Consider the following 12724-nt stretch of genomic DNA (forward strand, 5'->3'; position numbering starts at 1 on the left):
GCCATTTAGCATTAAACAATGACTCTGAGCAAGCTGTTTCTTACAGAAAAAATATAAGCTTTATGTCTCCATCTATACCATGTTAAGACAATGTGTTTCATACACAGTTATCCTGAAAAGTGCTTGTTGAAGTCTGAACAGACTGTTGGATAGAAAACAAAAAAAATATACAGTACGTTGGCCACATGTTAGACGTGTGTTACTCCTATACAGTGCCGGCCAAACGTATTGGTACCCCCTGCTAAAGGTGATTTAAAGCCTTAAAATAAAATTCTCTTTTTACGGCAGCAGAATATAATCAAGCTGAATTTTTTAGAGAAATTTTGAGTATTCTTCATATGTACTCAATAGTTTTGAGAATTTATTGTTTTAAAAGTATCACAGTAGTTTTCACAGATGTACATTGCTTCCTATTTGTCTTTTGTTTGTCTCAAGGTCAGTTTATTTCTATTTTGTTCATGCTTTCTTTCATGCTAGCCTACCTTATTTGTTGGCTAGCATGAAACAAGCTAACGTAGCTTGTTTTTAAAACAAGCTAAAACAAGCTAGCCTCGCTTATTTCATGTTAGCCATGCATGAAACAAGCTAGGCTAGCTTCAGTTAAAGTCCAAGTAAAATTTAGGCAACTCCACATACGTACATAAATAAGCTTTTTCCTTGCTGCAGTTCTTTAAGATGCTCTTGCAATGTTTCCTTTTCAAACAAAGTTTGCTGGTTTATTAATAAAATGCGTTTCGAAAAATTAGGAAATCAATGGGATTTTGTGGAAACGTAATCGTCTGTCTTTGATGTGTCTTTTCTCTGATGTGCTCTTGTGTAGAACAGTCTACGTATATTGGGATCAAGAAATTCAAAGTGTTCTGCTGTGTCGTCACCCTCTCAACCATGATTTCTTTGAACATTGTGTATGTGGCCTAATTAAAGGTTAGCATTGTGGAGTAATATTATGCTTCTGCAATAAAATCGATATTTATTTTCTAGTTTTTTTCCACATCTTTATCAGGGGTACCAATATATTTGTCCACATCTGTAAGTATATTACATTTTTTAAAAAGTTATTTTGTACACATTCCTTAAAAATCATGTTATTAAATCACATGAATTTACCTTGTTATCCCTTGTTATGTAGTCGAAACATATATACTTTTTTTTTCCTCAAACATGCTTCTTACACCTATTTCCAAATGTTAAATGTTAAAACAATCAGTTTGTTCCCGTTAAATTTTTCTGGAAGCTAATGTAACAAAAAAGTACCAACAGCACAGTCCTCACCGTCAGCCTCGCTTCACACTTCTTTTAGCAGCTCGTAAAGGTTAAAAACAAAAAGCGGTCTGTTGGTCTGGCTGAGGATAAAGTGCAGGTGTCCTTTGGCCCCAACATGGAATCAGATATAAAAGCAGTGGTTTAAGATCACTCTTAGACCCCAGCTTCTGATCTAAGAGCGGGGTGATAAAAAGCCTCGTGACCCAGGACCTTGGACAGGAGTCTCTGTCCATGTGGAGACATGCAGCTCTGGCCAGGTAAATATCCAGCGGCTGCTTTGCTGGATCTGGTGGATTTCGATCTTGGCACGGCGTAATACCCCTCCATGTGGTCGTACTGTGTGGGCTTGACTTTAGTGCTCTGAGTCCGTCTGCTGAGGTGAGCAGGGAAGGGTTCCAGATGTTCGGGATCCAGGGGAGATTTGGAGTGGTAATGATAGTAGTGACGATGTTCTCTGGTGCTCTGCGAGCGCACCGGTCTTCTCAGGATGCTGGGTTTCGCAGCGCCAGCCAGCACTGATGGATTCTGTTCAAAGCCTCTCGTTTGGCATCGGCGAGTGTGCTCGATGCTTTTCAGGTTGGGGCAGCCTCGTTCTGGCAACGAGGGGACTTTGCGGAGGAGTGGCTGCCTCGAGTAGCCCTCTTTGATATGAATCCGTCTCATCGGACCAAATTCTGCGCCAGACCGTTGACCATAGTTTTGCCTGGACGCCTCGGGGTATTCTTGCTGAGGCCTTATTCTTGGGGTGGTTGGTGATGTGGCTGCGGCTGTTTGGCTGTCCATGCTGTGGGCCGAGAGGAGGTTGGCGTTTCCGGGGTCTGACTTACTCCTTGTGTGCATTATGTCCCTTGGTGAGTCTGGGGCCTCACAGGGAGACACGGAGTGGTACGTGCTTTTGTGTCTCTCTTGCTGAACTGGTTGATACACAACCCTTTCAAAAACCTCTGCATCTCGAGCCTCATAAACCACAGTGTCTCTGCTTTCTATGTAAAGCTCCCTATTCACGGGAGAGGTGTGGCGTGGAGAGTAGTTGTAGTAATCCGACTGATCACCTTCCCTTGTGGAGTGGACTGCGTAGGTCTGATGGCGATGGATGCCACTTTGTCGACGGGGATCTATGAAATAATGAGGTCTTGGATCTCCCGAACTTGAGTCGGAATAGGGGCCATAGTGGTGCTGTGGGTGTACGTTCTCAAACTGCGTCCGTCCAGGGTTCAGGCCGGCCTGGATTCGCTCTGGATATGGCACTTCAGGGCTCAGCTTCTGCTCCACATAAAGCATGGAGTCAATCGGCAGGATTTCTGTGTTCGCCAGCTCGTAATGACTGATCTGTGGGGAATGAAAAGAGTGTGCCCGCCGGATGGCTGGGTTTCTCCCTGCCCCGTCCTCGGAGCTCTGCCATTGCCCCTGCTGCCTTTGGAAGTCGCCCTGGTAGCGCCTGTACTGAGGTGACAGCGGTTGTCTCAAACCTAGAGAGCTGTAGCGGCTCTCTGACGACTGCCTGTACAGGCCTTTATGCGCAGAGAGGTGTGGCGGCAGAGCGCCGGGCCGAGGGTAGTGAGGCGTAGGTGTTCGACCTGAATGAATCGGCCGGTGATGGTACTGCTGATGATGATGATGACGATGATGATGGTGATTACTGAAGACATCCTCAAGCATGCCAGGAGGCCTGTCGTCCTCTGGGCTGTAGGGATGGGCCGAAGAGGTCTGGAACTGTCGTGGGAAGACCTCTTCGATAGAGGCAGGCATCGAAGACTCTGCCAGGATGGACCTGAAATTAAAGGCATCCACAGAGTCCATGTTGGCGTACACGGGAGAGGCTGGCGGGCTCCTTGCTGAGCCGATAGGTTGGCAGGGCGTCGAGACTCCAACACTCTGGTAAGTATGATGTTCCTGTTTGACCTCCGACTCTCGTTCCTCTCTGTGCTCCCTCCCTTCAGCGCTGCCTTCCTCCAAACTCCCCGACCCGAGCGGGCTGACGTTAGGGGTGAAATTGCACACGCTTTCCTGACTGTCGGCAACCTGCAGCGGCTCCGGGTAGAGATGCGAAGGCGAGAACTGGTCAGGGTGAGGGCAGCGGTGGGCCTCCGCAGCCGCTTGCCACTGGGAGCCCGGGCCGGCGTGAGGACCGCGGCCCTCCTGAAGATGCACTTTGACGTCAAGAACGGAGGGTCGCTGTGGCCTGCAGTCATGTGCGTGGCTTCTTCTTTGGGACGCATTGCTGGCCTTCTGGGCAGATTCCGCCAGGGCCAAAGCCAACTTGCGCGCAGCACTCATCGAGGGAGGGTGAGGAGGGAGAACAGAGACTGAACTCATAAGTCTATCTGTTCCTGGGGAGGGATAAGACAAACAACGCTACAGTATGACAGGACAAACAAAGCTATGGTAAGACATGATGGGACAAGACACAAAAGCTTTCATAAGAAACTAGAGTGCATTAAAATTTGCATGCTTACTAACTATACAGATACGGATATAAAAAGGAATAAAGAACATGCCTTGCATATTTACTGAGACCTCTTAAACCTTTTCACATTTTGTTCTGCAACAAAAATAACAACCTTGGTGTTGTTGGTGGGGTGGGGGGTTATAGATTTTCTGTGTTCAACACAAAGTTGAAGGCAAATATATTTTAAAATAATTTTACAAGTATGCACTTTTACTGCAATTCCAGCTGCAAGTCTTTGAGGGTATATCCTCCTGTGCAAAGGTTAAATGTTGCTAGTGCTTTTTTTGTAAAACAGGTCAGGCAATTTTTAAGTCCAGCCTAAGACACTCTGTTGAATTTAGGTATGGATTTTGATTGGGCCATTCTAACATTAATATTTTTAGATCTGATCTATTCAATTGTAGTTCTGGTTGCACTTTGCATAAGGTCTTTGTCCTGCTGGAAGGGGAACCTTCACAAATCTTTTGCAGCTGCAAAGAAGTTTTATAAAACCTACATGACAAACGTTTAATGGAACTTCCTTCAGTCGCCAGGTCAACATATTCTCTCACGTTAGATGTGGACATCCGTGTCACTATTGGCTTCTTGGGTGCTTCTGTGAATAATGTAATCCTTGTTTGTTGCAGATCTGACATTTGTGCCGTCCTCTTTCAATGCTTTAGATGATGCTATGAACAAGGCTCTATAACACGGTCAAAGTTTGGATTTTGAAACTTACATACTCTAAATTTTTCCACAACTTTATCTGTGATCTGTCTTGTGTGTGTTCACAGAATAACTGGATTTACACCAATAAACCGATATCCGATATTTACCGGTATAATATGCATTATATTTAATTCGATACTCTTTCAATACCTTCAGTAAACGACCGCACTGCTGGCTTCAACACTGCTTCTTTGTTTTAGTTAAATTACCCACAATGCTGCGCTGCATCATTATCACTGACCGACCTCCTTCCCTAACCCCTCTAGGAACAAACAGCAGCAAGATGGAAATAAATATCGGTTGTTAATATTGGCTCTGTTTCATTTATTTGAGAGTTTCCAATATGTGACAAAATTACTAATATCCTAGCCGATACTGATGTTAGTGCCGATATATCGTGCATCCCTAAAATAAATGTAAAGAGTTTGAAAAATAATTTTTTTTTCTCGGATAAAAACACATTTAAAACGTATTAAAACTTTGTGTTTGTAACAGTAGAAAATGTGAAAAAGCTTAGAGGGTTTGAATAGATCTGAAAGGCACAGCACAGATTTAGGATACTGAGAAACTAACCTGGATCAGGGAGGTTCTGGGCAGACTGACTGAGGTCTGTCACGCCGGACGCCTGACTCGCCATGTTGATGGGGCTGCTATGCTGGAACAACGCTCTCGGCTGTTTCCCGTCTGCTGCCGAAGCCTCGCACTTGTCCACGTTGGGAGAAGAAGAAGGCACGGGAGTCTGAACATCTGCCAGCATTTTTAATGATTTCTTCCTCACTTTGGGCGAGAGGTGCTTCAAGGCGACTTTTTTTCCACTTTTGCACAGAACCGGGCTGTCGTCCGGAGAGCGCGAGCAGCCGACGTTGTTCTGGGAGGACACGGGCTCGGATTCGTTGGGGCACCCCGCCTGCTTCTTCCGCCTGCTGCCGCGATGCATCGCGGGAGTCTGGCTGCACTGGAAAGACATGGGGTCGAAGTCTAAGGTCGAGATGCCCACAGCCGGCGGGGAAAGGTCAAGGTCGTCCTCCGAGTAGTGAGGGGAAACAGCTGCACGGCCTCGGTCGGCGCTGCGTTTACTGTCGTTCAGCTGGTGAGCGCGCCGGTCATCTTTGTTTCTGGAGTTGTGCAGGTCGTCCCTGCTGGCGGCAGAAACTGCTTCGCTGGTTGAACGAGGTCTGAGGGGACGGTAACTCGGAGGCCCTCCTGGGTTGCATAAAAATAAAAATTGATATATATGTAAGCTGCTGAGAGCTCAGTAGAAGAACTTTTTATCATCTCCTGAAAGATTACCTCCTAAATTTTGCAAAGAAGTAAGAGATTCTTCACTTTTAGTGGACCGCAGTGTGCCGCTATCTCCTCGTCCACCTGCAAGCAAAAAATTATTCCGGATAAATCACACAACTTCCAAGACATCCTAAAAAAAAAAAGGAAAAAAAAAAAAAGCTGTGGCTCCACAGCAAACTGACCTGGCAGTGCTATGCTCTTTATCTCATTTGGTTCACTGGGGTGTCGCTTTAGTTTACGCTTGGACACAGAGTGGGACTTGCCCAGGTGGAAAAAGGACAGCCAGTTCCCCACAGGAGACTTCTTCGACTTCGCTAGAGGCCGCTTGCCACTGCGACACAGAGAACAAATCGTATTTAACGCTTGACCCTGAAAGTGTGCTGTGAAGTCTCAAGAATATCAAGGACAAACTGGTTCTGGCTGTTGCTTAGGCAACATTTTTATTTTTGTTTAGTCAAGGAAGTCGAAGGGTTTTTGCAGGTTTCACCGACTCAAATTTAAGACCTATCCACAGAAATGTACTAGCTTCATCCAACCAAGTGGTGATAAATTTGCCTAGCTAGCTGCTGGCTAGCTAGGTTTTTTTTAGCTACCTTAGGCACCTGTTTATATGACATTTACATTGATGTCAGTGAAGTTACAGGATTTCAAATTGAAGACAGTCATGAATGAAATTTAAGACCTAAATCTCCACAGAAATGTACAAACGTCATCCAGCCAAGTGGCAATACATTTGTACGCCATGAAAAAAAAAACTAGATAGCTAGTAAGGGTATGTTAACAGCTTGTTATTGGTAGGCCTCGACTGCGGTAGGTTTTACCAGAGACAAGAATACAGATTGGGACATGATAGTTAAGCAGTTCATTCAGTTATTGGATTCATCAAGCAAGGACACAACTAAAACAGAGGAGCTAGCTCTTACTAGCTTACTAGTAGGAGAACTAGCATTTAAAGAGATTTTTTAAACTCTACCTCTCCATTGGCAGTTCGATGACGGTGTGAAATTTGCCCAGCAGAGCTTCGGGCCCCTCCCCGACCTCGATGTAGTCGCTGTGGGAGAGGCAGGGGGTTGTGGCTGGAGATCCGAGCTGCGTTTGGGTCCGAGCCTGGGCCTCCTCTAAAGACAGCAGCTTTGTGGACGGGGAGCAAACCATAAGAGACTTTGGTCTTGATAAGGTGTTGTTACCTAAGATTGAAACACACACACTCACACACATTAGCACAGATACAAACACGTGTTTTGTTTTCCATTTCTTTATCCTTTAAAAATCCCTACCAGTGCTTTCTCTTAAAATCGAGTTTAACTTTGTGCTGAAGAGGGACTCCGTGTTGTTGAGGATGAACTCCACCACCACCGACTGGATCCGCACCTCCATGAAGGCCGCCGTGCCACTAAAGCAGGCCGACTCAATCTGTCTGGACCTGAAACGGAGCACAGCGCGACCTAGTTCAGCGCTCGGCACCACTGAGATGTGCCCCAGTTCGCTGCGGCGGAGCGGCCAAAAAGAAGCGGTGAAATTTCCGACTGCGGCGCGGCCGAGATACGGTCACCTGAGGAGGTTAGGCGCCCAGACAATGGCCAGGTTTTTAGTGTGCATGTTGGTGACAGAGCTGAAGGTGGCCAGGCGGGAAAGGTGCCTCATGAGGTGCTCCAGCGTCCTGCGGATGTAAAAAGAAACCCTCGTGTTTGAGATCATTCGCTATTGCTCTCTAACAAACCTCTGAGGCAACAGAACAACTGTTGGTGATTAAATAACACAGAAGTGGGCTCCATGTATTTGATTACAGCCAGTTGAACTGGATCTTATTTACACTCACCAACTATTTTTGGTAGATATCCTAGTACACTTGACATAAGACAAAACTAACTTACAAATAACTTTTCAGCAAGAAACAAGACATTTCCCCACGCTGCATCCTACTGAAAAGTTAGTGTACAAGTTTAGTAAAATATTTCCACTAGAAACTACCCAAAAAAAAATACTCGGTTAAGATGCTCATATAATTCACAATGCAGCAATATTCTCTCAATTAGTAGATCTTAAAATATGTAAGACTTTGTAGATTGGTAACAGTTTAGCAAGGAGATATGACTACCAATGCCCATCAGTTTTCTATTAAGATTTTTATTTATGAACTATTTTCAAAAACATTCTATCATTTTCATTTAAATTTACAGTTTTGACTGATTTGTGTTTGCCTATCATACCTAATCTCAATGTAAAATGTTAAAGTTTGTGGTCATAATGTGGGAAAAAAATAACGGCAAAAAGGTGGAGACATTTAAATACTTCTCTCAGGGCACTACGAGTGTCAGCAGTGGTTAACGGAAGATGCTCATATAGCCTAATTCACGCTGAACCGATATTCTCTCAGTTCTAGATCTTAAAATATGTCTGATTTGCTCTAATGAACCGACGTCGGGAGAGAAAATGACAGAATTTAGCAGCTTAGAGGAGGATGACCTGAGCTTGGCAAGATAAAGATCAAGATTAAGCAGAAAAACACGAGTTAAAGCAAAGTGCCTTTCTCCAAAATCAGAATCTAAAAATGATCCATTCCACTTTCTGACAGCAGGGGGCAGCAGTGAGCTGTAAACCTGACCTGTAATGAGGAGGCGGCAGCTGCTGGATGACATTGTGGATTTTTACCAGCCTCTCCTCGTCGGTGGCTGCAGACACGGCTTCCTGTGACGAAACGGAGGACAAAAGCACGGAGTCTAACAACCGAAGCAGACGAGTTAATCTGACTCTCGGCTTCAAAGCGGTTCTTGGAAAGCTCGTCACAATGCAACGACCTCATTTTAAGCAGCACTTTGAAAGCGAGATGTCTCTTTCATGCAATTAATCAAGGAGCGACCAGAAAGACGTTGCCTGCACATCGACTGACACAAAGCTAAATCAGCTCCCGTGCAATTTTTGAGAACTGCGCTCACCGAGAACCGGTCGTAGAGCTGGTAGGTGAGCAGCGGGTTGGGCAGCTCTCTGAAGTACAGCTTGCACAGGGAGCCCACAGAGTGGATGTCCTGTCGGAAGAGTTCTCGGCTCAGGTCTGGGATCTGCTCAGAGTCAAACTCGTGCCTGGAGACGGAACATGAACACAAGAATACGCAAAGGTTTGAACCCATTCGGACATAAAATATTGAATTCATTTTTTCCCCTTTCTTTTGGAGGAAAGTTGAATATAAAAAATATTAGTTTGACTTTTTTTTTTAAAACTCAGCATTTTTTTAAGCCCAGACTGCTATTTTAATAGTTTATCCTAATAGTTGATTCTAGAAGTTCAGCCAACAGAATCCTGTCATCTCAATTAAATTATTATGTAGGCACATTTGATTTTATAAAGTACGTTTAACATTTTGACAGTTTTTAGGTCTTATTTGTCCATTACAAGCATCTGGTCTATGACTGCTTACATATGAAGGAGTCCTTAGTCCTGTTTTGTCTTATGTTGTAATCAGAGACTTTGTCAGTCAAGTCTGTCTCCACAATAACAGAAAAATGAGCAATTCCTTCTTCTGTATCTCAATAATAAGAACAAAACAGAAGTCGTTGTATTTAAGAGATCAAACTATTTCTTCGGATGTCATGAACACTTTTCTTCCTGTAAAGTGTTCAGGAAGTGTACTTTACAGGAAGTAAAGTGTACTTTTCGAAACATTGATGTCAATACATTGACATAAAAAAGTCAATGTTTTATCTTGCTTTATTTATTTAGCTCTTACCAAACTAAAGCCTTAAAAACTGTTGAACAGATTATGAAAGCTTTCACACCTGAAAGGGTATAAATGGAAAAATTATTCAACTTCAATTTTGATTCCCTCAAAAAGATGTTCCTTTGTTACAGGACAGATTTTAAGACTATACACTTGTTTTTAAGTTTACTGGTGGTCTTTTCCCATCAATCATTCTTACAGGATCTATTAAATAAATTACTATCCCGGCTAGCGAAAAATCCTTTTGCCCAGAGATGTTTCTAGATACAAATGAAAAAGAAGAGGTGATCAAAGCTATCATCAAAAATCAAGAATAATTTACAAAGCCATGTAAAAGCTTTTACTTTTAATTTCATCTTTATATTTTATTACATTTACAAAATAGAATTTTTTTAGCACGTTCTTATCGCACCTAAGCAAATATTCCTACTGTCACGAGTTCATAGTCCTGGTTTTCGTTTGCAGCATTTCATACATATTTGTTTTCCTGTGGTAAAAATAAATCGGACACTGACATTAACTGAAAGATTTCTTACAAAATCAGTAAATATAAAAACGATAAATTCATAAAATCCCTTCAAAGCAAAAAAAAAAGACCAACAGATCTTCAACATGTCAACATCTTTGCGTGTGCCGTATTTCCTGAGCTGTTAGCAGGAGGCGTGACGCGGCGAGAGAAGAGCTTTTCCCATTAAGCTTTTTGATTGGCTGCCCAGCCCCATCAGCTCGTGTGCCGCTCAATTTATCCACTGATGGGAGTTTGTTTTATGGAAGCAGCAAAAAATACAGCAACGCTCTCAGAAGCTGCACAGCGTTAATCAGATTTCCATTGATAGATTGGGGGGGGAAAAAATCTCCTTAAAAGCACTAAAAGTTAACGACTTGGACAGCAGGATCTTCAGTCGCTGCTAATTGGCTGCACACTTATTTATTTAACATATCAATATATCTGCAATTGTACTAAAGTGCCAAATTTAAAAGGATACAAATAAATAAACCTGAAAATAAATGCAGTTAAGAAGTAAAAAAAATTAAAATAATAATTACATTTTGTGAATAATAACTGCGTTCTTCAACTAAATGTGAAATTCAGTCAAATAAAATAATAATGAAAAAATACTCTGAAGTTTCCAGTTGTAATATATTCATATCGTGTGTAATTATTTCCATGCTTTTATAAATATTTAATAGTTCCTCTTACTGCAGTGCACCAGGAGCAAATTCAGCTCAACAAATGAATCCTGGCATCTGATTGGCTTCAGACCAACCAGAAGCCCCGCCCCCTGACACCGACCAGGAAGGACTGCTGATACAGACTTCCTATGGTGAAGTAGAGAGGAAGCACAAACCTCAGTTTCTGGATGTTGGAGGAAATCCCTGAGAGTCTGTAGATCCCATCCACGACGCCGATCTTCTCGATGAACTCGGCACAACTTTTAACGACCTGCGGGACTGAAGGACATAAAGACGAGACGCAACGTTCAGCCATTTTGTCTGTGTCTTATGAAAACATCTTGTTGGGTACAAAAAGATGACATCTTCTGCGTTCTACATTCTCCACACTAATTATTTAAAGTGTTTCCGGTAACACTTTATTTGAAGGAGAGAGCATAAGACTGATATTACACTGTCATAAACATGACAGAACAACGGACATGAACGTGAAAACGTTTTCATGACATGTCTTTTGTTAAATAATGACACTTTGAAAGCAGAGTTGCATTAAAAGTTGCATTAAAAGTCAATTAAAAGAGTCAACTTTGCATTAAAAGTGTCATTATTTACAGATTTTTTTTAATGAAATGAAAACCGACGTGTTGAACCATGGCAGGCTGCAGATTCGATAAAAACCACAAAGAGGTTTGTTTCTGGAGAATCCTACAATAACAAGCCTTAGGCTGTAAACACCAGACCTCCCAAATGTTTTTGCATTATTCATCCCATTTCTTCAAACACGCAGGTGAATCTAATTCGATTAAAATAAAATAAGGACATACAATTTTGAATGCTGCAAAAACTACAAATTCTTACCAGTTTCAGTTAATAGGGCAAATCTAATTTGCATGTAGCTTTTCAGCAAGATATGGGAGCTTGTTTAAAGTCAATTATTTCTTAATATTGATGGAAAAACAACCAGTTCCACTGGTAGATTATTTCACTCTTAACAAGACATTTTTTCCCATGTTAGAAGTGAAATAATAATCAATTTTCCATCATTATTAAGGAATTATTTACTCAAAACAAACTCCTCTATCTAGTTAAAAATGTACTTGTTAGTTACTTTAGTCTTATTTCAATCGTACTAAGATATTTGCACTAGAACAATTATGGAACTAAATAAATCTGGAGATTCACGATGTTAATGTGAGGCAAGATGATTTTAATCCAGTAGCTGAGAATTTACTCAGCGACTTCACTTTTGTTTCAGCATAGATGGTTTAGCTTATTCTGAAGCAACAAAGTATTTCAAAAACAGGTTCTAAACTAGACTAACCTTGCATTAGTCTGTTTTTATTAAGTTAAAGCATGTGGGATGTTCTACCGTCGTGTCCTGAGTTGTGGAGATGCTCCCCCAGGTCGCAGCCAAACACTCGCTCCCTGAGGATCCCGCGCTGCCGCAGCTTCTGCGGCGGCGGCCGAGACTTCATGAACGACCTCAGGAAGGTCACCAGCTTCCCGTGCTTCTTGCACACTGAATGCGCACGAAAACACACACGGGAGAAACGTTAAAAAGCAACCTGACTCAGGTCCCGGTGAGCGAGTGAAAACTGCCAACGCACACTGACTGGTACCTGGCTTTGGCACTGAGTTTTGAACGCTGGGCGGGATTTTCTCGTTTATCAGCTCCACGCAGTCGCAGGGGAAGAACCCGACCTGCGGGAGGAGAGGCGGAGAAGAGAGCGAAGAGGTACAAACGAAGTGAGTGACGAGTGAGGAGAGGCGATGCTGCACAGGTGGAAAAAGAGGTCAAGAGAAACCTCAGACTGAGCGTTGATGATATACATGACTGAATCAAACTTTTGAGGTTTGAACAAATTTTCCCAACTAAACTAAACCTTTTTTTAAGCTGATCTGTGAGATGCCTCATCACTGGTTTACTGCCGTCTCTAAAGACAACCTATAAACGTTGTTTTTAAAGTAGCATGATCAATTTTCACTTTCTTTTTAGATTTAGAAAAGCTAAAATACTAACAGTTTGGATCCAAATTTGCAACATCAAATGTTTTTTCGTGCATTTTTTAATGCTTTATTTTGAAAAGCCAACATAAACCCTTTTATATTTTTCAGTTTACTTCCATTGGTA

General features: G+C 42.6%; 1 protein-coding gene across 1 annotated transcript in view; it reads right to left on the reverse strand.

Moving 5' to 3' along the window:
• Positions 1-536: 536 nt before the first annotated feature.
• arhgap32a (Rho GTPase activating protein 32a) overlaps positions 537-12724 on the reverse strand; it is a 31905-nt gene continuing 19717 nt past the window's right edge. Inside the window, exons 11-22 of the mRNA XM_008425004.3 lie at positions 12213-12294; positions 11963-12112; positions 10770-10872; positions 8641-8785; positions 8310-8392; positions 7257-7364; positions 6982-7127; positions 6678-6891; positions 5887-6035; positions 5711-5785; positions 4994-5623; positions 537-3593 (exon numbers count right to left, since the gene is read on the reverse strand). Of these exons, the coding sequence (XP_008423226.2) occupies positions 1417-3593; positions 4994-5623; positions 5711-5785; positions 5887-6035; positions 6678-6891; positions 6982-7127; positions 7257-7364; positions 8310-8392; positions 8641-8785; positions 10770-10872; positions 11963-12112; positions 12213-12294 (4062 nt within the window). The 3' untranslated portion in view covers positions 537-1416. The remainder of the gene's footprint in view (positions 3594-4993; positions 5624-5710; positions 5786-5886; positions 6036-6677; positions 6892-6981; positions 7128-7256; positions 7365-8309; positions 8393-8640; positions 8786-10769; positions 10873-11962; positions 12113-12212; positions 12295-12724) is intronic.

The sequence above is a fragment of the Poecilia reticulata genome, chromosome 13, assembly GCF_904066995.2.
Source record: "Poecilia reticulata chromosome 13, P_reticulata-male-v2, whole genome shotgun sequence".
NCBI classification, from domain to species: domain Eukaryota; kingdom Metazoa; phylum Chordata; class Actinopteri; order Cyprinodontiformes; family Poeciliidae; genus Poecilia; species Poecilia reticulata.